This window comes from Tinamus guttatus, unplaced genomic scaffold, assembly GCF_059628265.1.
Source record: "Tinamus guttatus ecotype Peru unplaced genomic scaffold, ASM5962826v1 Tinamus_guttatus_pri_ptg000155l, whole genome shotgun sequence".
Taxonomy (NCBI): Eukaryota; Metazoa; Chordata; class Aves; order Tinamiformes; family Tinamidae; genus Tinamus; species Tinamus guttatus.
Window position 1 is genome coordinate 1984414 of NW_028288689.1, and position 27015 is coordinate 2011428.

General features: G+C 42.9%; 1 protein-coding gene across 1 annotated transcript; it reads right to left on the reverse strand.

Annotated features, from left to right (window-relative positions):
* Positions 1–9266: 9266 nt before the first annotated feature.
* Positions 9267–23511, reverse strand: PWWP2A (PWWP domain containing 2A). Its single transcript, XM_088522591.1, has 2 exons — positions 22643–23511; positions 9267–12113 (listed from the first exon to the last, which is right to left on the reverse strand). The coding sequence occupies exons 1-2, from the start codon at positions 23317–23319 to the stop codon at positions 10430–10432; spliced, it is 2361 nt and encodes a 786-aa protein (XP_088378717.1). The 5' UTR covers positions 23320–23511; the 3' UTR covers positions 9267–10429.
* Between the last annotated feature and the right edge of the window lie 3504 nt (positions 23512–27015).

Consider the following 27015-nt stretch of genomic DNA (forward strand, 5'->3'; position numbering starts at 1 on the left):
TCATCCATGATGCTTCGCCTGCCTCCCTGAACTCCTACCAGGTTGACTTCTTTTGCTTTCCAGAAAATGGTGTTCCATGAACAGATACTAAAAGCTCACAGGAAAAACCGATGTTAACTTTCCCAAGCTTATACTGGGCTTACCTGCATGAGCTCACCTTACACAGAAATAGCACAGCATGCAGCAAACCAAGCCAGCAGAGTGCAAAACAAGGTGCATGTCCCACGCAGGGACGCACTGTACTGCCCAGGAAAGCAGCAGTGCTCAAAGGCAGAGCGGGCCCAAGACACTCTGCTGGACACCGCAACTGTCTCTAATGAGTGAAAACTGGAGTAATGGATTTCAGCTCATGCTGGCAGTTACCTTTCCTGGCAGACTGCTTGACACTGCAACAATTCAACTGCTGGACAAATCTCTAGCAACCCACTGCTTTCTTCCAAGTCTTAGGGTCGTCTTGCTTTCTAAGAATAGAGATGAAGAGCTCCAGCTATTCCTTTCCCTTGTAAAACATGACTTGCAGAGGAGACACCATTTTTTACTATCTAACTAAAAGAGACTGGAGTTGAAACTGTCTATCCTTTTGGGTTATATGGTCACAGAAAACAACGTGCAGTTGCACACACCACATTCGTCTTGGACAAACTACCAAGAACTTCTTTACTGCAGCAATTAATGTGCTTACAAAAGAAGATGGATCAAAGTATATTGCAGTTTCTTTAAGCTTTATTTCTTGTTCCTCAAGACTTTAAATAAGCAAACAACCAGATAAAAAAATAAATAAATAGAAATCCCCATCTAGTCCCTCACACAATCTACAAACTGAAATTGAAAGGCTTTTTCCCAGTGGCATTATACTTATTGCAGTGAATGCAGGACTGAAGAAAACTAAGACAACAAAAGATGAAAAAGCGAACAGACCAGTTAACTTCTCCTGGAAGTGAACGGTATTGAGGCCAAAATTCTTAGAAAAAGAAATTGTAAAAAAAAAATTATTTCAAGAGAAGTTTTCTTACTATTGCAGAAATTTGCTGTTTCAATACATGCCAAACAAATCCTTGCTATTTGCATGCTTGTCAAAATTAATGAATATAGAAAATTTTGGGATGGAATTTTGGTGGTGTTGCAGTTAAGCCAGCTCGAGTGGGCTACATAGGGATCTAGCACAGAGCAGTGAGGAATAATCTTGCATTGGAGCCAAGTTCCCCAAAGTACACGTACTCGCTTTGGGGTTTTGTTTGGATCACTAGCAGTATTTTGTACAGAAAAGGTTCAGTGTAGCACCAGTGTATAGAAATGGGCTCCTCGGGTGCAGTGACAGAAGCAGGAGGGCACACGCGCAGGCCCCTGTCTGTGCTCGCTGCAGCCCGTGAAGAGGAGCGCTGAGGGAGGCTCCTCATCCCAGGGACTTCCCTGGTGGAGGCTGCCGAGCACGGCCGGAGCACGGAGGGCGCCAAGGCCCCGGCGCCACAGGAATCCCTCGAGCACCGCGCTGGCCAGGAGCCGCTCGCCTCGTCGGCTCCGTGTCACCGGGCACAATTTGTCTGATTATCAATCAGTCACTCACGGGGCTCGGGCCCTCCCCGGCCTAACCCGCGGCCTGCAGCTCCACGAGCGCTGTGGGCGGGCAGCGCTCCTCACAGCACGTCAAGCTCTTCCCAACTCCTGGAGACTAGGGATTCACTATAAAAAATGGTAATAAAGGCATGCATGGGTGTTAGGACAGGCATCGACAGGCCTAAGGGCCTTTTCTGGCTTCTGGCCTGATATCATAAAACTGTGTCTCAAAGGATTCCAGTTTACACAGCTGCTTTCCTGGGAGTTATCACGATAATACAGATTCTGTTTTGTTAACGGGAGGATTCTCCAGGTGCCCGTATGCTGGCCATGGCAAGGGAAGGCAGCGCTGCCTTTCCAAGGGCTCTTCAAAGGAAAAGCAAAAAGGCGACTGTCAAGTCACCGGGGAGGAGGACGGCAGCCCGGAAGGACGAGGAAAGTAGCAACAGCAGATCTGCCATTGCAAACTCTAAAGGAAAAGACACAGTTTTAAAGTAGTTATCCCCAAATTAAGAATATTTCCAATAACAGAAATGCAACCTCCTCAGGAGGCCAACACTTGTCCTATATACAAAGATAATGCAACAGAAGAAACAGCAAAAGGGGCATAATGGCTACAAACTCAAATTCTACCTAGTTATAGAATAAAAATAGGTTTATCTTCCAGGTAATGAATTACTGAAAAGAAAGCAGAGCTGTCATGCTCCTCTAGGGCCTAAAAGGGTCATTAACAACAGGCTCTTAATTGCCAGGAAAGCTAATAGTAATAACACAGTCATCAGTTGTCTAATTCTCTGAAATAGGTACCACAGCATCAATAATTTCTAAAAGCCTGCCAAAACCAGCATCTTTATATAAACTTTGGGTTTAAGACTGGGCTCCTAGATCCATGTTTTTGGAAAATCTCATAAAAAAGCTTATTTTCTCCTAAAATAATTTAATATTGCCAGCATGATATCCCAAACAAAAAATACTTAAGTGTTTAAAACCTTCAGATAAAATTATTAACAACAACTTACATAGATTTTTTTTTCTCCTAGCAGAAATACAGGAAAACATTTTTGATTTCTTTGTTTTCTGGGCAGGAAGCTATTTTTAGTAGCAGGATTTATCTCTTGGTTTTGCTTATGGACTGGGTGGGAATCAGGAGCGATTTGAGAACTTTCACAAATATTATCTCAGTATCTTTCAAGGAACCCAAGTTAAACGCATATCAAAAAACCTGTCACAGCAATCTGATAAAAATTACCTCCTCTTATGCTCATGCTTCAGTCAGTTGATATTACAGTGTTACAGTCCCTAACAAAAAACTTCCCCAGATTTTTTTTTTTTAACAGAAAAAAAGAAAAGGCAGTGCAAAGGAGACATAATTTATGCCCAGTAGGAAGCATTAGAGAAGGCTAAAAGAAAACGATTTTGTTGTTCGTCTCCTTCCACATGTGTCATCACCAGAACAGCATATGCTCTGTGAGCAAAAAGCAGCCAGACCACGTCTGGTTCTGGCAGACACAATGATCTGCTCATCCGCACCGCTCATCCGCACCTCACCTACGTCCCTGCAAAAAGCACTAACTGATTTTATGTCTCATTCGGTGCTGACGTCCTAGAAAGGTTTCTGTGACATGCCTTAGTAAAACCAGCTGCAAAGTGACTTTAGCTTTAGAGATGCTCAGACGACCCGAGTCGATGAGAGAGCCTGCGGGTGCCCATTCCAACAGCTCACTAGCTGCGTGGCCACCCGCACTGGTGTTCAGGTCATGCAGAACAGCAAGAGGGTCCTACCCTAAGGCCTAACCTTATTTCAGAGGGCCGGTTACCTATGGTTTTAGTGCCTTCTTCCCCTTCACATGCTCGTTAGGGCAGCAAAGCAAGCGGCAAGGATGAGGGCACAGGTGGAACCATCCCGCGAGCCCATGGAACGGTGCCTGCCTCCCGCATCCCGGCCTCTGAGCGCACGGCTGCCGCGCAGAACAGTTCTTACTCATACCACATAGCTGACATCAAAGTCACTAGCAATCAAACACGAAAACTGACCAAAATGCTTTCTAGATAAAAAAGGAAAGCTCATTTATACTCGACATTTTATATAAACAATGTCATCATCACTTTATATAGAGGAGGCCCCTTGGCAGGAGCTGGAGCGCAGTTGCCCCAGGCAGGGAAGCTCAGGATGTATTTTTAGAGGGCTTTGCTCACCTCACGCCCAGAGTGATTCCTGCGGGGCTGAGAACAGGACTGCATAGGGCAGGATACCTCAGCACACACACATTTATGCAAAGTTTCAGTTTTTCCAAAATCAGAATTGCTAATAAGAAAACGACAGAGAGCAGAGCCACAAGAGGCTCTGGATAGGACATGTGTCCTACCCCAGAGCCGAGGCAGGAGGAACTCAGCTAGTTCACTCCTGCCGGAGGGCTGCCCAGCTATCGTTTGTAAAAGCTTCTAATTCTGTAAATTACAAAACTCCCCAAACAACCTGCAATATTTCACTCTTATAACTAGAAAAAAATAGCCTAGCACCTATTCTTAATTCGCTTTCTTGTAATTTTAACTATTATTTTTTGTCCTAGTTTCAACTAAATGGAAACATATTTCCCCTTTGTCTCTGCACTTATCCTTGAGTAATTTGCATACTTCCAATATTTGCAGTTCCAACAGCTTAATCATCTCTGGACTGAGGAATAAAATCATTGGCACAGAGACCACATTACGGTTGTTCAAAATTCATGTGGTGGGATCTTGAAAATAATGACTCCAACATATAACCAAAAAATTCCACAAAGCCATTTGTCTTCATGACTTGTTTGGAAGAGCAAAGCCTGAATTTAAACTTGGAATGCAGGAGTATTTGTTACCTGCTCCAACTTGCACCTGCCGCCAGTTTTCTGAACATTATCCTCTTGGAGCATGAATAGGAAGGTAGGAAAAAACCAAGACTGTCGGTGTCCACCAGCACGAGCACGGGAACGGCAATGACGGCGCCGTGCCTCTGCAGGCCCCCTGGGAACGCCGCGCCCACACGCGGGACAACATCCTGCTCCCACATTCTGACTCCCTGCTAGAAGCCAAAGGTGGCTCAGGTCTTCCAATACTCAGAAGATCGTTTCTTATGAATGACATTTATTTTACACGTCACTCATCCCACTTCATACCAAGAACACTGACAATTTTTCTTGAAGCGGGGGCACGGACCCAAGCTCATTTCACATGTCAGTAACTGGGGCTAAGCTGGCCAATGCTGCAATTTTCCCCAAACAGTTAACCCCACAGCTGCTGAACTTGATATCCCCAACAAAACCCAGCACATCTAAAGCATGCCATGAACACAGCCTGTAAGCTGCTGTCTCCTAACTGTGCCCAGGAATTGCTGGTTTTCTTTCTGTTCTTTCATAGTTGGCAGTTGGGTCATAGTTGAACTTTTTTTTTTTTTTTTTAAGTGTATGAGTTAATCGAAATTATAGTATTGATCAATATACATTTCACAGCTACTATTAGAAAGCAACAATTAAAACAGTCTTCAGAGATATTTCTGAGTTAGGGAAAAATACTGCCATTCTAGAAGGTTTCTGTAAAACTCCACGTCAAGTACTGTATAAAGCTCTTACCATTGATCTCCAAGAAAGATGAGTTCACACTGGAACAAGTGCAAAGAAATGCCAGGAAGATGAGCAGGGAAGAGAAAACCCATCTTACAAGAGGATGTTATTTTACCTAGATAAATGGCCGCACTCTATGAATATGCCAGGATAAACACCACAGTGAGGGAACCGTTAAAACCCAGTTATAAAGTTGTCTCAAAGAACAGCTGAGTTATTTTAAATGTTGCAGAGGAAGTTGTTGTCATGATTGTTAATGTCCATATAGTCAAATAGAGGTTATCACTACTAACTAAAAGTGCTTTGAAGCTGAACAATTGCATCCCTATCTCACCTAACAGATTTAATGGATCTTTGGATGGCTTGATAGTTACTAAAGGTTGTCAATACTAGAGGCTTCTACCTGCCTCTATGCTCAGTGTGGGCAATCTCCGACCGGCACAGCCACAGAAGAAACCCATGAGCAGGTTACACAAGGAGATCGCTGCTGCCACTGATAAAACCTGCCTTATTCATAGGCAGGATTTTGCTAAACTACTGCAGCTGATCTGCAAAAGGAGATCTGTATCTGCACAAAAGATCATCTGTATCGGAAGGTATGCTGCTACATCCTATGCTAAAAATAAGTCTTACAATTAATATAGGCACAGCCTAAACTGACATAAAATCCTGTAACAAGCCACTCCACTGCCACAGTTTTAATTTATATTCTGGAAAGAAGTTAAGTTTGAACAGTTGACCAATGTGACAATGACACACATTTCACTAGAATTTTTCTGCAGGTTCTTTAAATTACAATCCATTCTTCCCCTCCTCCTGCTGAATATGAAAAGTAACACTTTTCTCAGGCAACCAACTCATACTTCTCCTCCCTATAGTGTATGTGGGTGTTTTTCCCTTCTGGTCCCATAAGACTCTTCCATTTACATCCCTACAAAACTAGCCTGAAAGTAAAAATGGAAAGCCACAGCAACCCAACCTTTAACTACTATAAGCTCCGTACCGAAAGATCACTTTCATGCTTGTTGGTTTGCTTGTACCAACGATACCTACCTACACTCTTCAACAGTTTTGATGAAAATTTTGTCATCTTGGTACCCTTGTAATTATCAGCTTACTAGACTTTTCTTAAATTCACAGCCACATCTGTTGCAGCGGGAAAGCAGTGATTCCACTGCAGTGACTGAATTTTCTTATTCTGGTACTTGCTGGAATGCAGTTCTGAAGAAAGAAATGACCCAGAACTGCCTTGCGTGGACTGTGGGCTTCTTTCTTTCCTGAGCTCTTCAACCAAGCGGCCTCTCCACTGCACACAACACACTGAATAGCACTGCTGAGGACTAGCTCCTGAGATTGGTTTTCCAAGGTTCCCATTCCTCTTCTACAACGATAACTCATGCACAAGTAAATGGACAACATGAATGGAAATTAGTTAATGGACTTCAGTGGTTTTGCTAAAGAAGAACCTGAGACTAGCAATGCAAAAAGTAACTCGCATAATTTCCATTGATATGATCCCTTTTAAATCTAATCACATTTAGAAATTGCTCCTGTTTTTGATACGCTGCAACATGCTAAAAGACAAATCTGCGAGGCCTTGCAACAGCTGGCCTCAAATAAAAGAGAAGAACCTCGTGCCTCCCCCTCGAACAGTCCTCTTGGTGAAGTAATTCTCAGCCCTCTAGCTTCCAAACTGAAGGTAACATTGTGCAAAATAAAATATAGTATGATCAGAGATGCTTGGCACATTTAAGTGCTGCCATATACCATTATAACTTTGATTAGAAAAATAAAAAATGTCCAGATTTCCACAGAATTATCTTACATGCAAACATGCTCCATTTGTTTTTAGTTTCATTTCTGAAATAAACCTCCTTTCAAACAGTCCTTTTAAAGGACAAGTTTGTAAGTACTGGAGTAACTATTCTCCCAAACACTTAACAGAATTTAAAGCTCTTCAAAGGCAGGGCATACTTGTATTAAAAAGTCATTACCATTCCTCACTCTCTCTCACCCCACATTGAAATGCCATGAAATATCAACTTTACAGAGGAACTGAATTTAATTTAAAAAACATATCGTCTGCAATTTATTACCTTAAACTGATAGAAAATTTAGAGTCACTCTCTATATTGCTGCTTGTCTTCACAAGGCACAGGCTGCTTGCAACAGTTGCCCAGCTTAATTACACAGATGCACTATCCTGGCACTGTAACGACATCCTCCTGTCATCAGTTATTTGATAAATCATTTATGCTGCCAATCTAACTTAGACGTGGTAGACACGTACCGGGCTGCAAGAACAGCAGCCCGTGCTCAACCAGTTAGTTTTGCTGGGATCAGATGGGTGCGTAACAGCTGAGTGGCTTTTGCTGTTAAAGAACACCAGGCTTTGGCCTAGCTTTAAGATCTTTAATACTATATGCAGCATCTGTACCACAAAAAAAAAAAAAAAAAAAAAAAAAAAAAAAAAAAAAAAAACCTCCCACAACCATGCTGGACAGCAGAACAGTACAAAGAGGATGCTTTTGGCCTAACATGTGTCATGTAGGGAAAAAAAAAAAAAATTGCCAATCTCTTTTGAAACCAGGTAAATCTAGAGCAATGATGCTCATTAACTACAGACTATAAGCTTAATAATGACTCCTTGAAAGACTGATCAACCAAGTGTCCTAACTACAATTCAGATGTTTTCTAACAGGCTTTTTTTGACCACGAAACAACCTGAAGAAACCTCACCCCAGTGCTTGATGCTCTTATTTCAGCTGTGACCACCTGAGCAAACGTTGACTAGGTATGCGCTAGTACTAGCTCCCAGTTCTGTCTAGATTAGTGCACAAAGCCTGTGTATTTAAAAAAAAAAAAAAAAGGAACAAAGTAAATATTTTTACCACTACTTGGCTCAGAATAACTGTAACATAACCAGCATGCTCAGGCTTCTGAACCTGAAGAAGCTGTAGCACTGACATCTAAACCATGGTGCCTGTGTTCTCGGCTTCAAAAAGCAGGCTGCTTTAGGAACAAAGGCTTATTTACTTAAATAGAGCAACTGTTTCTGTTTGCAGGAAAGAATACATAGGAGTGAAACAGGAATTTTCGCATTATGAAATTTGTGTGTTTATCACATTCAAAAAGCATTGACTTTTTTTTTTCTTTTTTTTCTTTTTTTTTTCTTTGCAACAGAATGCCAAGGAAAAGCCAATATATTTGGAAGCTCAATTAGCACCTAACAGAGTACCACACTTTTCTCAGGAAATTTGGACTGCCATGTGTTCAACACTTTAAATTTCAGTTAGTTCTGTGGGCACAACAGAACAATCTGAAAGGGTTAAAATAAGCTGAACACATTGGAAAGCCCACACAGTAGCATGAATGCATACAATTTAGGATTAAGTTAAAAAGAGTTTAAGGGTTTGATGATTAAATCCTTGCCCTCGTTCTCATGTCTCTTTAAAACCTAATTTCAGTCTAAGCTTAAATTTTTACATCTGTCATGATTGCCCACAGGGGCAATTACAAAAAAAAATACTGGATGGAAACTGCTCTAGGATGAAGGTTGACAAATTCTTCACAAGACAGTGCAAGGCTGAAACAGGAGTGGGTGGGTGGAAGACGGGGTAATTCGTATGGTCAGATAAGGACCAAAACTCCAAGGGGAGGAATGAGGGGAGTGAAATCAACTGCCTGAAATTGCCCAACACTGAGCAACAGACATGCAAGAAAAGCTGAGGTAACAGGGGAGAGCGGGTCTGACTGGCTTTTGACAGATGGAAAAAATTGAAAACTTTTCCCCCACTGCGCAAGTAACATTATCCACAGTCTTTATTCAATCATATTTATCATATGGAATCAAACCTAATTAAGGGAAAATTTTGATACACCTCAGCTAGAATAGAAAGCCCTCTACAGGGCTTAAGCAAAAATATAATTGCTTAATCTCAAAATTAAGTCTTAAGTATACCAATAGTATTTTATATCAAGCGGTTATCTTTAAGAATGAGTGGAAAAAAGGACAATTTACTTTTTTAAAGGGTGTCCTCTATACACGGCATACATATAAAATACTCTAACATCCTGAAATTTTTTCAAAGCTTTTTGAGAAACACACACAAATAATTCAGATTTAGTCAATTTTATTTACAGTTTGCTTTTTTTACATTTCAGAGCATTACACAATTACATATTCTCATTTTCTGACCTGCAAACAGATACCTTAAACGGAAATATTAAAAAAAAAAAAGTTAAGATACATCCAAAATGCAACAATTACACATCTGACAATTCACAAAGTGTAATTTACTAGGACGTATCCTAAGAATTTAGGAACAACCAGTCAGGAGAAAATCTGACCAATTTAAGCAATCAATTATTTACACATTCAAAACAAAGCCTCTCTTAATCTAAACCTCCAGGCAAATGGCCTGAAAGATTTCTTCAGGAAGAAAGACCAGAAGTTCTAATTCACACCTATGCAGCATTAACAGCCCTTGATCCCAAACACTGAGCAACTTCTCAGCTTTGTCTTAGAGCTACAGGCATCCCTCTCAGCTTCTCCAACCCTGAAGTGTTATGTTTGTGCCCCCATGTGCATAGAAAGGCTGAGTGTTTAAGAAGCAGTCACCAAGTTAAAACCCCAGTTAACCTGGTCTTTAAATTACATTAATTTTTCTTCCTTAAAAAAATTTAGTTAAGTTTTCTAATGTCATTTAAACTAGCCCTCGTGGACTGGGGCTTGCCATCGTAAGATGTTTACATATGCTTTGGACCCACTTGCACCGGCCAGACTAAATACATTAGAAACTATTTGAAATAACGTTTAAAGACCATTTAGACAAGGCTTATGTTTCTATACTTCCCTGATGGGCCACAAAAAGATAAAATAAAAGTCACAGCTACTACTTTCATCCCTTGTGTTAACCCTTTGCCACACAGCAACTAGGTACGTCCTGGGTAGAAACTACTAAAAAAATTCCCTGCAAATAAGCTGCCTTTCAGCTGAGGCTATGGCTCCTATGCATTGGGTGTTTGAAGAGTTAAAAAAATAAACAAAACAAAACAAAAACTTGAAAAATACTGAAATTCTTACTTTAGGCTAATTATGATTGCATGTTCAATTTGTTTAACCTCCAAGAAACCGCTACAAATGGAACAATTTTAGTATAAAAAGAGCAGTCAACCGAGTGCAACTTCTGACTTGGTAAGTCCTTCATGGTAGTTGTTTAACTAGGCTATGAGTTTTGTGGAGCCTTCAGATTTCTTGCCTACCTTACTGTCCATGTTCACGTTTCAAACTGTGTCAGCAGGGCCCGAACTTCGGGAGTCAGCTGCTTAGCAGCCTTAGCTGCCTCTGTGATGGCCTTGCGGTAAAGGCCCTTTCTCTTCTTATTAAAGCGCAACTGGAAGTTTTCTAAAAAGGGGGATAGTTGTGAAAGAGCAAGAAAAGATGTTGTTGGGGACCCAAACCACGATATACGAGCCTCCTGACGAACTAAAAGGCCATTATCTTTCCGGCTCACAGTTATGGTAAGAATACGGGCTGGCCACCAAGGGAAGCCATAAATCTTGGCCCAAACAATGTCCCCTACACATATGGTCCTGCCATCTGGTGTGACACATTTAGAGACGTTTTTGGAAAAGACTTTCATTTTCAAGGAATTACTGAGTTTTTTCTCTTCCTTTGAGGAGGAGGAGGAGGAGGAGGAAGGTGCATGCATGCTGCCTGGAGGAAAATCAAAGCTTTCAGTAGAGCTACACTCAGAGTTGGTAGATTTCAAATCATCTGTGCTATCGCTACTACAAACTGATGCACTGGAAGAGTCAGATTTCTTTTGATTAAGGGTCATGTAAACCGTTATATTGCTTTTGCTGCCTCTCTTGCCCAATGTCTGCTGTTCATCCTGATCAACAGTTACATGCACTTCACTTGTGTCCTGAACCTCACTGCTGGCCTCTTCAGGGCCTTTTGAGGGGCTCTGATTTTCTGAAGGGGCCTCACCTGCTGAGCGGGTGGAGGAGCAGCGAGACTGGGGCTTAGTTGCCATCTTGCCACTCCGTATTTTCTCAAGTCCTGTCTTGAGAGAAGAGTCATTTTCTTCATTCCGATACCTCTGTGGCTTTAAACGCAACCGGGGTGGGAGGGAACCTGAGCTGGTGTTCTGAAGACGCCGCGTGAAGTGGACCTTTGAATGTGCATTTTTGGAAGAGGAGGTTGCACTCTGCTTCTTTTGTGCCTTTTCTTTGGCCATTTTCAAGACTTCCCGAGCTTTTGCATGATCCATGTTTTTGCTCTGGAGAACTTTTTTTGTATTTAACTGCGCTTTTGAAGTATTTGCTTGTGCAGAAACTTTAACTACTCTGCTCCTGCTGTGGGCCATATTTGAAACCTTGACCACAGCATTCCTTTTCTGGCTTTCATTTTGGCTTTTTCCATCCACTTTATGGTCAGTCTTTAGTTTTTTATTCACAGTAGTCACACTCTCGTTTCTTCGTTTTTTATTATCCTCATATTTTGAAGAGTCACTTGCATTGCCACCTTTTCTGATTTCCTTTTTTTCTGCAACAACACTGTTTTTGCACTTGTCACACAAGACCTGCCTGGGTCGTAGCTTGATAGCATTCATAATAGAAGTGGGTTCCTCCCTGTACATTTTACGCTTGGGCCGCTTAATTTTCCGGGGTGGAGGCTGAGGTATTGACTGGTTATAGGTGTCCCTGATAAACAAAGGAGGAGGGTACGGAGCTCCCTCGTGAAAGAGGGGAGGTGGTTTAGAAGTCCATAGGCTTTTAGCTAAGCTAGGTTCTGATGGCTGCGTGGGGGAAGAGTCATCAGGGACTGCAGCATTAGATTCACACTTCACTTGTGCCTCATCTTGGAATGGTTTGCTTTGGAGCTGCATGGCTTCAGGTTTATCCTTGTATTCCCTTTTAGGAAATATGGTCACAGGGATTCCATGGGGTCCAAACCTTAAAGAGAAAAAGAAAAAACATAGAGGTTTTGAGTGTTTTTTGTTTGTTTTTAAACACAAACGAGCCCGAGAAGCTCTCTATGTTACATAACTATCATTTGAGCAATATCGGTGCTGGGGAAAGCCAAAGCATCATATCTGGCCCTACTTTTAAGTTTTAAAAAAGCATGATACAAAAGCTAAATCAGCAGAGAATGTGAAATACACAGCTTTACTTGCGTTGAATTCTGTTGTACTAAACATATTTAACCTTAGTAAGTAAGCCCTGAACAAACTACACAGAATTGTCTAGAAACTGCTTTAAAACATCGCTATTTTTAGAAAAGGCTCGAAAACACACAGACTACATACTCACCAGGTATCCTCTCACCTCAATCTGCACAGGATAAATGTCTATATTAAAACAATGGAGCCTCGCTCTTTATTTAAATTGCCTTAAATAATTCTTCATATTCTCACAGACCACAAAATACTGAACTTGTCCTAGATTTAATCATAACAAATACACAATGAATAAACACTAGCATTTAAGAAATGGTGCTGTCATTCCTCATCTATAAGAAGCATCCATGAAAGAAGAGCAGTTCAACTGCTCTTGATTATCTGGTGCAGAACAGGCTAAACCTTGCCAGGCCATTCAAATTAGTTCTAGCAAAAACATCCTTACCATTTCAATCTGGTACAAACAATTTCCCCCCATTCCGCAAATGGATTACTACCTTAAACTACTGCCCACCTTCTCCAGAAAGCTCTAGGTATTTCAAGATCTGTACTGCTGCATTTAAGATGCTTATAGAATATAACCACCCTGACCAGTTCTAAGACAGCAGAATGAAAAGTCCCTCTAAGACTTAAGCATTAGTTCCTGTAGCAACAGGAGTATGTTGCTCAAGCAGGAAACCAGTGCTTCTTGCAAAGTTTTATGGAGAGGGAAACATTTTATCAGTTTGCAAAGCTTCCCTTTACAGAGGAAATCAAATAATACCCACATTTTTCAATGTTCTCTCTCTGTACCTAGAACAGGAAACGAGGGGTTGTAGAAGCTCATGTGCCCTTTCCTCTGTCCCTACACAAGCTTCAACTAAACCATTCTGAATCCAGCTCCCACTGACACCACAGTATTTGGTTTATATTAGGTGATATTGCAACCAGTTTGACCTTAATGCAGCAACAACACGATAGACAAGCTGCAATACAAATGCCAACCCTACACCTTTGGATCCTTTCAAATCATCAAAGACTTGTTTTTAGGTTAATGCTAGTTCATTTGGCACTGCAGCTGCTTAGCTGCAACATCCTTTTAATTGATTTAGCTGAAACTTACTTACGATCTGTGGTTGTCTCTTAACTAGATAAATGCCAAATTCTTGTTCATTTCCCCTTACTTTTACAAGAAACAGGCGTCTTATACAAGTGGCTAGATTTTGGCTTTTATTTCTTGAAAATTTATTTTGAAACAGGTCATCCTAGCTAGCCCAGTTTTCACTTTTTGGCGCCTCCACACACCTGCAAGCCTCTATTCACACTTGAAGTTGCAATTAAAGCAAAAAAACCATCCAAGACTGAACTACCCAGTCAGTCTGCACTTCATATTAAGAGGGGAATAGAAGTAGCAAGCAAGCTAGTCAAGGGACAACCCAATGAGTTTTGAAAGGAATTCAAACACTGGACAATTTACATATAAACAGTACCAATGTACAGAGAGATACTCCTGCACTCACACCTGTGAGCCCCAGAGATAGACACAGGAGCCCTCAAGCAGCTTCAGCACTATTCTGGCATTATATATGGACTATTATGTACTCTTTGCCATGAAATATTCTATCATTGCAGCAAAATTCATGTCACAGGGCAGGCTCACGTCCATTGAACCTCAGTTCAGAGCACCGCTTGTTCATGAAGCGATGTACTGGACTACTGAAGGCCACAGTGAATTACCAACATGTAGCAGCAGATGCAAGCATTTTTCCAGCCTCCTGGGAAAAAACAAAAACCAAAACACAGCCAGCTTGGCATTAATCCATACGGAATCATAATCATAAGCTTTAAAATTGCATTAAAGTCGATAATCAAATGTAAGAAAGTTTCTTTTCCACAGCTTCCCTTTTGTTAACAACTACAAATAAGTAATTTAAGTCTAAATAAGATTTATTATCTGCTGATAATAAGCTTGCAGTATTTAGAATGGTGCTGGTATCCGAATATTCATCTTTTTGTAGCAGCAAAATCTGGATTCTATCCTAATAAAAAACTTACTGTAAGTATTCCTAGACAAGGCAAGAACTATTGCCTAAATTTCAATCCCAAACATCAGACCAGAAAAGTAAGAATAGGCCTGTGATATGAGGAAGGGCAAAAGCCATGCAGAAAGACATGACACCTTCACTGCCTCAGAAATCTAAAATTCACTTCAAGACATTTTCAGGGACCAGTGCATAAACGTGTCTCCTAGAGGACCTTTTCACACAATCAGTGTTAAGAAGCTAATGACTTTGAGCACTAACCTGGGAAGAAGAAGGTCACAGAGAACTGCTGAGAGGTTTCCAGCAGTATCTGGTTTAAATGCTTCATTTCCCTTCCCTAGATTTATTTTTTCAACTTCTACTGCCTCAGAAACATGAGTAAAACCAGCATGATTAACATTCCAAGTAAACCAGTGGAAAGAGCAGCATACAACTGATACCATGAAGGAAGTCAAGATTGTTACTGTACCTCCTACTAACCTCTTCTTTTGAGCATCTAATACAGGTCAAATTGCTGAGGAACAGGAAGCTAAAGTACAGTGTTTTACACTAAAAAACCCTCCAGCAGGTCTGCATCTTGTAAGACATAAAAACACCCTATAATGAATCTCTGAACCTGGGACCTGTCTCACAAGAGGTTTAAACAAATGTGCTAGAATTTGCTGTCCTAATCTATTTAAATAATAATGAAGTTTAGAATTAGAGAATATTCACAACTATTACCTACTACCAGCTATACCAAGAGCAAAAAAAGACATTATTCCTATAAATTGTATTAATACATAAACACATCATCAGTGAAGACATAGCTCACGTGATATGAGATAACCTTTGCAAACCCAGAGAGGGAAGAGTATTTCCAAAAGTTGAAGAGAGAGAGAGAGAGAGAGAGAAAACAAGGACAGATTTAGGAATGGAACAGAGTAAATAGGAAGACAAAGGAGAAAGTTAAGAAGAAAAGACAAATCAACATGGTATCTGCTTCTTAACACAGAAAGCAGAATGAAGGTGTGATCAAACAAACCCATCAAAGATAACATAGGGTAGAACACGTAATGAGCAGAACATCCAAAGAGTTTAACTAACTTTGTGGCATTTATTACAAACACTAGAATGTTCAGGCCCATTTTTTGCTCCCACGTTTGGCAGACCCTGAAGGCAAGTGAACTTGGGTACTGGGAACAAAAGTACACTCCTGTACACATATGATTCCTACAGCAGGACTACTACAGTGGATATATACTGCTATTCAAGTTGTATGAGCACAGGAGCACACACAAATGTATGTGCACACATATGTGTTTAAAATGTGAGACAAAGAACAAGCCCCAGTTTAATTTGTAACAATGTGCACAAAGATTTAACTGATACATCCTGAGACAGAGGGTGAAGATGTTCCATGAAGTGTTACACTTTCATCTTTGGTCTGCAATGTCTTAACTTCATTTCTCTAAAAAAAAAAAAAAAAAAAAAAAAAAAAAGGCAAAACTGAGAGGATCTTGTTCTGTCAAAAAGAACCAAAGAAAGGGAGTGACTCACTTTTTTCCTTCCCCCTCAAACATGGAATCAGTACCAATGAAACAGCTACTCCCTGTGTGTGCTAAGCGTTAAACCAAGTCTGCTGGAAATTACTATAAGCAGAACTGATCTTCACCACTAAGGTCGGAAGGTAGCCTGCAGTAATCTCCCATTAACATTTTACATATTTTTCTTTTCTACTCAATACCATCATTATGTGTTTTCAGAAGTCAAAACAGGGATTTTTTTTTCTTTTATCACCTGGACCAAGGTTCAAAGGCTTGAAACACTAGGAATAAAACAATATGCCCCTGCAGTGCGGGGCTAACTATATTCCACAAATGCAGCTAATCTGCATTAGGCTTTTAATTATGATATATAAATGGACTATATAACTGGAAGGTTTCCATAACCTTGCTGAAATAAAGCACACAAAGAAGCCAAACTATCAGCAGAGCAGTCACTCACCTCCACAGTAATACAACATCAGGCCAAAATGACTAGGAAATTCCCACGTCACTTGGAGCACTAAAAGCGGGGTGAAAGACTGCAGTTTAAGTGACCCTCTCAGCAGGTGTCATCAAGAACACCAATTGCAAAGCTCCTGCATCAAGAGAAATTTGGTTGAAGTAATGACACAGGGAAATCCATTGGGATTAGTGTTTTCAAGCAGGTGCACTGGCCTGGCAGCAAAACTTTGGCTTCTGGCAAACTTTCAATGCAGAGGAAAGACAAGCTCAGGCTGTGCATACAACCAACCGAGCTGGAAACAGGATCTCGAGAAGGCTGGTCAGAAGTGTCCAAGAGAACAGCTGCTTTTAATCATTCCTAACCACTGTCACCTAGAGCTCCTTCTGCAACAACTATACAAATGGAAAGCTATGATACCAAATAATATGCAAATACACACACACAAAAGTATTAACTTACAGTATATTCAAAGTCCTTCTTTGGAGGACTTGGACTTCCAAGAAACAAAAATCACAGAAGTCTGGACCGGGAAGTAAACTTCCAAGAATTAGCCACTGTAGAGATTAAACACTGTCTACGTTGACAAACCTCAAGGGCACTTACACAGTGCCCAATAGCTACTTTTGCCTCACAGATGTGGGAGGGCATCCCTCACCTTCTCACCATAAAATGGGCATGCAAACTCTCAGAATTTCTTTCAATCTTCTGCAAAAGCACCTTCATAATAGTAGGCCTGAACACCAAGAGTTTTATCAAAGAAACAAACAAGTAAATAAATTTAGAAGACAGGGTGCCTAAAATTTTAAAACACATTTTAAGATCATCAATTTTAGTCTGGCATAACCACAATACTGAAGGTCCATTTAAACTGAACTCCTCCAAATCCACCAGCATTGCTAGCCCTTAGGCTTTTCTGTAGACACCTTACTGAAAGCGTTACACAACTGCTAGCCTTTTAGATAGGACATCTCAAAGATACACTTAAAGAGCATCCACACACCAGGCAAACCAAGAACATGGTAAGAGAAAGGTATTAACAGATGAACTTGAAGCACCTCAGTGTCATGATGTCCCAGATTCATCAGTTCCATGGCAGTGCAAAGAAACAACGGCAGCCCAGATGACGAGAGCGTGCTGCAAGAAGGGACAGGTTTACCACCCATTGCCTCTCAGTCCAAGAACAGGGAATACTGCCATCCTAGGAAAGAGTAGTTTGTGGCACAAACCACAAACATACCCCTTCTAGCAGCAAGACTAGATCTTACTGATTTGAGGAGGGAATGGTCACACTTAACACAGGATCAGAAATGGAAGCAAGTATCCTCGTGAGCCCGAGTTCAGTATAAGCTGTAGTTAAAAAAGGTTTTCTACCTGTACTAGCAAAATCTTAAAAGCTCAGTTTAGCCCAGTTTTATCAGCCACTTCGGAGTAGACACTTGAAAAGTAGACACGCTTTCAAAAGCATTTGATAACTGACCACAAACAAAACTCAGTAAAGTTTTGGATATACGTAGAGACACATATCTTTCTTCTCATATACAGGACCTTAAATATTATAGAATCATAGAATAATTTAGGTTGGAAAGGACCTCAGGGTCCTCTGATTGAATCCTCAGCTCTAGGAGAAAGTTAGCAGAAAGGGCTAACTTTCATGCTAGATCATCAATGTAACTTCTAAACCAGTCACCGAGCACATGTAGTTCACTCTTCTAGCCAAACATACTCACATTACACCTATATTTCCGGTATCCTGGAGAAGAAAAAAAAAAAAAAATCACAATGTTTATGGGTATTTCATAAATGCTAGTTATTCCATCAAGCTCCTTCACACATTGAAGAAGCAACTAAAGGAAAGAAGTGATGCATTTTTGGAATACCTTACAAATGTGGCAGAAGTTAGAATAGTAACATAGACATTTCTTTATCACTGAAAATGTGCGTTTTACAATACTGACAATTCTACACTAGCTAAACTTCCCCCAGCCAAACAGAACAAGCATCCAAAATTGTTGTTATATTAAGTTAGTAGTTAAAAAAAAAAAGTAGACAGAGAGAAACATGCCATATCTTGTTCAAAAAGAGATCAAAGAAGAAATAACAGAAATCTTCCATTAGCTATATCATTTTTTTCAACAGCAGATGTTTGAATCTTCGCAATTTGGAACACCTACCATACACTTAACCTTTGGAAAAGGAGGGGAAAAATAATTATCCTCTCACCAGAAAAGCATTCCAACAGGCTAAAAGCAGGATTTTCTAATCCTACATTAAGACTTGCAAATACTCATCACGTTATTTTCTTGCTGTCTACTTCCTCCAGGTGCAGAGGAAGCTTCACAGTAGCTCTGAGCCAGCAGGTGGCATTGACATCTCATAGGCCCTAAGCACACACCGCTGGTCAAATGCCGGACACACACAGGCTTGTCTAACCGACCCTGTGTTTAGCTAATAGCTTTTAATCACTCTTTTAAGAATGGCATGGAAAGTTAACTATAGTTTTGCATGAAGCACTCCGCTATCGACTCTGACGACATGAGACCGCTTGCCTTCTGCTCGTCGGTGGGCTGCCCTTCGGGTCTCTTGTATCAGCGACACATGGAGGAACCCACACCAGAACCTGAAGTGCTCTGTTGCAGGCTAGCATAAAGGGCTAGAGTAATAGCAAAGTTAAGCAGCAGGATCACATTTTTAATCTGTACAGTAAGTCCTTAGAGTAACAAAAGCGGAGACATGTTCTTTTTTAAAGGACATAGTCAACATGGAAAAAGAATGTTAACAGCCCAGGAACTGGTAGATGTGGCTCCCAGTTTTCGGTCCATTTTCAAAGCTTCCGGTTCAACTGCGGACAGGCTGATGTTTAGTACATCAGACCGCCATCAGTAACCATGGAGAACCTTTCCTTACCTCAAACAAATGTGGGAATAAAGTCCACTGAACATGTATAAATGAATTATAGACTCCTAAATGGACATCCTATTTACAGAGCATTAACAGGATGGGAGAGGGCAGAAGAGGAAAAAAAAATAATAATAAAAACTCATCAAGACTTTACTACATACACCATCAACCTGACGAAGTTTGCAAGAAGAAAATGCAAAGTCAGCAGTGCATCACCGCAACAACGGAAACAGAATGAGGGTGAAAAGAAAGAAACTTTTAAATTGAGAATACACAGGCATCTTTTAGCTTCTCTTCCAGCTTAAAGTTTAAGTAATTTGGCACATGAGTTTTAGAAGACTGAAAAAGTTTCAAGAGACTGGACTTCAAAAAAAAAAAAAAAAAAAAAAAAAAAAAAGAAAAACCATACTCCTCAACACCGTACAGAAGTAGAATTTTCATTACCCTGGAACCTGGAAGGGAAAGCAGAAAGTAAAACCCAAAGAGGACCAGGACCAAAGAGGACCTTTTTCTTCAAAGTATATGATAAAAGCAGTATTAGCACCTACAATGAACATATCGGCCACTTTCTGAAGCAAGTGAATAAGTTAATCATAATCAAAAAAATCATTTTTTTACATATAATTCTTTCACAACATCTTAGGACATCTTTTGTTTCCAGAGGAAACAAAATTTGCATTAGGAAAGTGTATAAAGGTTATTCCCATGCATCTGAGATGAGCTACAGCTTCAGCAATCATCCTCCCTTCTGTACTACAAATCCCACAGTTTTCATGCAAATCTATGGTTGGAACTGAGGTAGTTTTCATTTAACCCTCACCCTTCCATTTTATTCTTACTAATACTAAAATCTGCTATGTTCCATTACAGAGGCAGATTCAGAAGGAAGTTAATAAAAAATGTTAATATCCAACAAACCAAATGATGAATCACAAAATAATAATACAAAAAAATATAGAAAGTATCAACTGAAACTTGACCAGTTCTTTTACAAGCCACTTCGCAACAAAATCTGAAAATCCACAATAAAACTTAATTATCTTGGGCACCCCTGTAACATCTGTTTTCCAATAAATGAATTTCTTACAGGTAGGAAGGTTCTAAACTATTTGTAGAGTTCACTTACCACTGCATTCCCATCTTTGGGATATCTGAACAGATTCCCATTCAGCCACAAATATTTGCTCATCACCAGCCAAATATAATACCAATGATACCAACTAATGATATCTAGAAACTCAATCTTCACTGTCAGATTTTTCAGAATTTAAACTTTATCTCTTGGATTCACATATAAGAAGGGCCCCTGAAGGAAGTCTGGGATCATATGGATGAAGAGGTGGGTATAAATGTTCCCTCAACTATCTAAGAGTACCAGATAGAAATAATCACGTATCATTTCTCACCATTTCTTCTACAAACCCCAGATCCTCTCCAGCTGCTCTGCCCCAAACCTGCAGCACTGCATGGCCCTGCTGCAAGCACAGGACCCGGCACTTGGCCTTGTTCAACCCCACAGGGCTGGCCTTGGCACACCCATCCAGCCCATCCACATGCCCCTGGAGAGCCTTCCTGCCCTCAAGCAGACCAGCTCTTCCTCCCAGCTTGGTGTCATCTGCACATTTGCAGAGTGAGGGACAAACTAGAGCACAGGACTGGAATTAGTATTAGGGGATTAAAGTGAGGGGTTGGGGGAGCTGCAGCAGGTCCCAGCAGGGATCAGGGGGAGCTGCAGCCAACCCTCCCCGCAGCACTGTGTGCAGAAACGTCCCTCTGGTGTGAACCTCTCGTGCTCACGGCTTGGCACCGATGTCATCAGAGCTCTGTGGCTTCTGCTAGCGAGACACTGGCACTCAGAGCAATTCACCATGTGCAGAGGCAGCTCCCTTGTTTGTCTAAGGTGCAGGGGTCTGTAACACAATGTGCTACAGACTGGCTCCATTCACTCAGGAACTTGATTATACTTAGTTGTAAAAGCGAGCGCAAGAGATGCACCCTTCCAACGAAGCCACAGCATACAAGAGCCAGACAGTCCAGCTGCCACGGATGACCTTTACTGCAGAGGGCCACATTAGATCTGCTGCACAACAGGATCCTCAACGTACCAAAACACTCAGGCAATGAGAGGATGTTTGTGGTCAACCTGCCTTTAATAAGATACGATCTTTTCAGCAAGGGAGAAGTTGGCATGTTCCTTGTACACAAGCACACACAGACCTCTAGCAGTACTAGCCACATGTGCTTTGGCACTCTGTTAACCACTGGGGACCAGAGTAATGATACAATTTTGCCAGTACAAACTTCAGACACACAAAAGAATAGATGTTAACCAGCATTAAAATTTAACATCTCCTGGCCTGCTTTAAAGTGCTTAACAGTCCACACTATAAGTGAATACTGTATGCAGGTCTTAGTATTTGAATTTGAAAGACAAATTGGTAACTTTTCATTTCAAACCCCAACTTATAAATTTAGAACTTACTTTCATGAGATTACCTGGAATTGGTTTCAGAAAAGGCCTTCTATTTCAAAACATAAAAAAGCTAGGTGCAGGCCAGAAAAGCAGGTCACTAATAATGCTCTTTTAGAAAGTACTGAAGAGTTATTAAGCAGCTGCTAGTAACCTAAACAGTAGAGACCAAGACATAAGAAGACTTAAGAATGCATGTGCAGTTTAAATTTTAGGAAAGAAACATGCACTTTTTGCATTCCAACTATCTTAAACAATAGAAAACTTTGTCAAATTTAACTTTTCTCTCAGATACCTGCATTGCTCTTACACATTCAGAATAAGAACACGAACATTCTCATCTTGAGTTCTTGCATGAGCTCATGCAAGGGGTTCTTGGAAGGGGATGAGAAACGACCCCAGCCTCATGGTCTGAAAAGGCTTAAACTTTCTTTGCTCCTGAATTAAAAACCTGGTGTTTAAGAACCATTATTCCTCACTCTTTACACTACATACAGAGAAGGATTAGCACCAATACCCATACTCCAGGACTGCAATAACGTGGCTTGAAAGCCGTTATTCTGACAAAAGTGATACATGGCGAAGTTTAAAGTGACCCAGGCAATGCACAACAGAAGCCAGCGGGAAAAGCCCATCTGCGGGGGTGAACGCAGAGGGCCCAGCAGAGAAGCCCCCGCTGCGCCCCGGGCTTGTCCCGCCGGCAGCCGGGGCGGCGGGGCCCGATGCGGCCCAGCCCGGGCGCTCGCCCCGCTCCCCGCTCGCTGCTCCTGTCCCGCCACGCGGCCGCCGGGCCCCTTCACCCCCCTGGCTCGGGGGCGCCTCGCTCCGGTGCGCGAGCCGCGGCGAGCTCGGGGCCGGGCCGAGCGGGGCGGGGGGCGCCCGGTCCCCCGGGGCCGGGGCTCGGCGCGGCTCCCCGGGAGCTCTCACCTTTTGGAGAGGTCCATGAGGACCCCCGAGAAGAGCTTCTCTCCGAGGCGGAACGAGACCACGAGGGCGTCCTCGATGATGTGATCCAGGGTGACCCGCACCTCGGAGCCCGGCAGCAGCGGGGCCGCCGCCTCCTCGGCGGCCGGGGCCACGGGCTCCGGGCGCTGCGGCTCCACAGCGGCGGCATCAGCAGCATCCGGCTCCTCCTCCTCCGGCCCGCACGGCTCCTCCCCGGGCCCCGGCGCCGCGGAGCCCCCAGTCGCCGGCGGGCAGGGCTGCGGCTCCTCCTCGGGAAGTTGGGGGTGCCCGGCAGGCGGCGGGCAGCGCTGCGGCTCCTCCTCGCGCTCCGCGCTGGGCGCCCGCCGCCGCTCGGCCTGCGGCGAGCCCGCCCCCGCGCCGGGTGGCGGCCTCTCCGCCGCCTCGACCTCCAGCTCACGCGTGGCCGGCGGGCTGCGGGCGGGCGGCGGCGGCCGCTCGGCCTCGCCGGGCGCAGCCTTTCCCCCGTCGGCCTCCTCCCCATCGGGCACTACCGACTCGCCGGCCTCGCTGACGGCTGGGAGAGGGTCTGCGCCGGCCTCGCTGCCCGGGATAGGCTCCATCTCGGGCTCGGCCTCGCCGGCCCCCCCATCACCCGGCACCGCTGCAGTCGCCGCCGCCTCCGCAGCCATGGCCGCCATTTTCTCTGCTGCTTCACCGCCGCCTCCCTCCAGCAGCGGGATCGATAACCGCGGCCTTCCCCGCCCGCCTGGCAGGCAGGGCCCGCCCCCTAGCGCCGCAGCTGGCGGCCTATTGGCGAGCGCGGCGCGGTTCTCTGCTGCCAGTGGCGCGCGGCGGTGTCCGTCAAGCGCCGCGGGAACTTCCCATTGGCCGGCGGGGACTTCATTCAATGCAGAGCCGGGAAGAGGAAGAAGGGGTGTGGCCCGGGGCCCCGCACGCCGTTGCGGGGCGAAGGGGCGGGGCCTGCGGGGCTATTCCGCCGCCTCATTGGCGGAGGGAGGAGCCGCTCTGCTAAGAGGCCGCTAATTGGCGGGGGCCGTGGTCCGTCAGGGGGTGCGAGGCGGGTGCCGCGCGGGGGCGGCTGGGGGCGGCGGCGCGCCATGGCGGCGGCGGCTGGTTCGTCGGCCCGCGGAGTGGGCACCTCTCCGCGTGCTGCGCCGCGCTGATCGAGCAGGGCCGTTAGCGCGGCCGTTAGCGCGCAGTGTAATGTGTGGGCGGAGCGGTGCGCGCCCGCGCCCCGGCGCGAGCAGGCCCGTTTTGGAGGGGCGCGTGAGGAAACGCGGGCGCCTGGCGGGGGGCGGGCGGCCCGAGCCGCGTGCGGCTGCCCCCGCTGGGCGCGCGGGGTAACGGCGGGGATAGGAGGACGAAAGAGAAATGGCGTTTTTACCCACGAGGTGCTCCCAGGCGGTGGTTCTTCCCGAGGGTTCAGCAGTTCCCACTGCGCTGGGAAAAGACCCCCCACCCAGCTAGGAAATCCTGGTTTTACCAGAGAAAGCAGAAATGGCTTAGGACGTTATATACATGAATTTACATTATTTTTCTGATGTTCACATGCTTGGAGAAAGGAGGGAAGTGTTTAAAAAACAGAGCGCAGTGATGGGAAAAAAAAATATGAACAAGTGGGGAAAGAGAGAGAGAGGTGGCAAAAGTGGTCTTAAGGCACGGGTAGTTTTTATTCTTCCCTGTGCTGTTATGAGAGATAGGCTGTTTGGCTGCAGTTGAAAGGTAATAAACTGAGTCTATAAGACTTTTTAAAATTAAACTATATCAGTATTTCTTTCTAGTTGGTGATGCTGTTTGCAGATTTTAAAGTTACTATCAACCATATGCCAACAGTCACGCCCTATGTTGTCGGGAAAATAAAAAACCTTAAAATAATAAATGTGAAGAAGTAATGAAGTTAGAAAAATCCTTGAGCAGAATAATGACCTAGATGTGTGCTCACCTTTCTCTTCCTTCATGGCCAGAAAGCTGATTTAGATGCAGTTATCACAGAATCACAGAATGGTTGAGGTTGGAAGGGACCTCTAGAGATAGTCTAGTCCAACCCCCTGCACACACAGGGTCACCTAAAGCATTGTAATGCAAACAGTAAACTTCTCAATGAGAATGACAAATGAGGACGTGGAATAAATGATCTTCAATAACAACAAAAAAAGCTCTATTTAACTATATAAATAAAGCGTGACCTTGCAGGCTGCTAGCTATAGGGTTTTAGCAGATAGTAAAGGTGAGGTGTGAGGTATACTCTGTTGCACGGAGCATTGTGTTTTGACTTGATAGTGCCTTTTTGATAGTGCTTTAGCTTGTGTGATGGGTGTAATGTTTGCATTATTGTTGTCATAAAGTATATCGAGAACATAAGGGAATGTCATGAGGAACAGAGCTAGACACATTTTTGAGACAAATACATTAGAAATACAGTTAAGCGAATTTGCTAAAGATAAAACCCCCTTTTTTTCTTCTTTTACTGCCGTATTTGTTAAATACAGCTTGGTAGCGTGAGTGGGTAGCATAAAGTGTTTGTTGCAAGAGGGAGTAGTAGATAATTAATTTTTTTTAATGATTTTCCAGACATGCTTGCAGCTTCACCAGTCTGTATCACAGAGAAACAGCAGATGGATTCAACGTATCATCTGTGGCTTAAATCAGATTTGGTAAGCTTTTTCCAAAACTACCTGCCATTAATATTACTGCCTAAATCATTTTGAAACAATTTTTGTTAGACCATATTTGTAAAAGATCTGTATTCTATATCCCGAGGCCATAATGCTTTGAAAGATGGCAACTATACAGGAGCCCCCAAGACTGAATCCATTGCCAGAATTCTAGAGAATAGTGAGGAGATTGGTATTGCTGATGAGTTACATTAATTTCAAGCCTATTCTTGTGCAAAGATCTCAGTTTTGCATCAGACGTGAGGTGTCAGTTTTACAAGTCAGAGTTGTTCTGAATATCCTGCTAAGGAAAAGGCAACAATGTCTCCAGAAGGTATGCAGAAGTTCTGAATGATTCACAGAGTTCTAATCTCAAAGGAACCTGCTGTAAAATAAGTGCTGACAGGACTGGAGGAAGGACTCTGCTGTTCTTTTTTGTTCAGTGTAACTGTGACAATGGATTGTGTGCATCTAGAAATACAGATTTGCTTTCTGGGGGCTCCGTTGAGTCTCAGGACAGATAAATGTATTAGTGAAGATAACATGTAACAGCAGAGCTGTTTTTACGTTGAGCTGTCCTACGAAAAGAATGCTTGGAGATGCTCCAACCATATTTAACAGCAAACCAAATCTTACCCTGCATGCAGAGAGGACTGTTAGAGGTATGCTCATGTTCTCTAATACTGTATTCCGTATACTGCCTCACACTCGTAGGAGTCTGTCGGTTCATCTCGGGTCTAATATTGAAAGGAGAAGGCTTAGCTAGAAGGGTGAGCAGGATGCAATTATGTGTATTGTCATTTATTCTATCTTGCTTTTTCTCAGGAAAGGTAATAACTGTATGTCCAAAGTTTACAAGCACTAGCACTGCAGGTATGAATAAACCTTGAAAAAGTTGGCAAAGCCCAAAGCTGCAGGACAGTGTTATTGCAGGGGAGTGTGAGGTGGGGTACAATGGTCCTTCCTATAAAACAGCATGACTTGTGTTAGAGGTGGGGTCTCATGGTCCTCCCTATAAAACAGCGTGACTTGTGTTAAGATACTTTGTACCTCTGTGATTCTAATTGTGCTCCCCGTCACTTCACTTCGCCACCGTTCATTTCTCTAGTCCTGCCAAGGGGTGGTATAGAAGGAGGCAGTAAATTCCGAGCCTACAAGAAATTGCCAACTAATACAAAGAGACTGCTTAGCCCTTGAGCTAATGGGGGCATTGAGATCCAATAGCTCAGCCGAACAGGCTTTTTGTTATGCTAAATTCAGACTTTTCTGAAAGATAGGCATAAAATGGAAGATTTCCTCTTCCAAAACTGCAGTGAGATTAATGCATGCTGAAATCCACTCAGCTTTTCAGCAGGTGTTGCTTATGGCAGGCAGTACCCATTAAAATGCTAACTGTCATCTTTTACATCCACTGAAGTCCCCAGCAGTCCTTAGGCTAAGTAGGAGACACAAACCTGCTTGTTTGGCTTGTTAACACTCTGCTTAAATTGTTTCATTGTAGAAACCGAGGAGATAATGTGTTTCACCCAGTCGCTTTAAAATACTGAGGAGGAGGAGTTTCTTAAAAAGAGACGGCAAGCAGCTTTGTTACAGTATCATTTACATATTGAAAGATGTTATATGTGCTTTCAAAAAAAGGTAAGAATAGTGTTTAAATATATTTGTCTAATAGAAGACAGAAATGTGATATGATGGCTTACTTTTAAATGGGAGTATGTT

What these genes read in the sequence shown, in the direction of transcription:
- PWWP2A (XM_088522591.1), bottom strand. Translation starts at nt 23,319, where the DNA reads ATGGCGGCCATGGCTGCGGAGGCGGCGGCGACTGCAGCGGTGCCGGGT. An exon ending in CTCATGGACCTCTCCAAAAG is followed by an intron (nt 12,114 to 22,642) that starts GTGAGAGCTCCC and finishes TTTCTCTTTAAG; the next exon opens with GTTTGGACCCCATGGAATCC.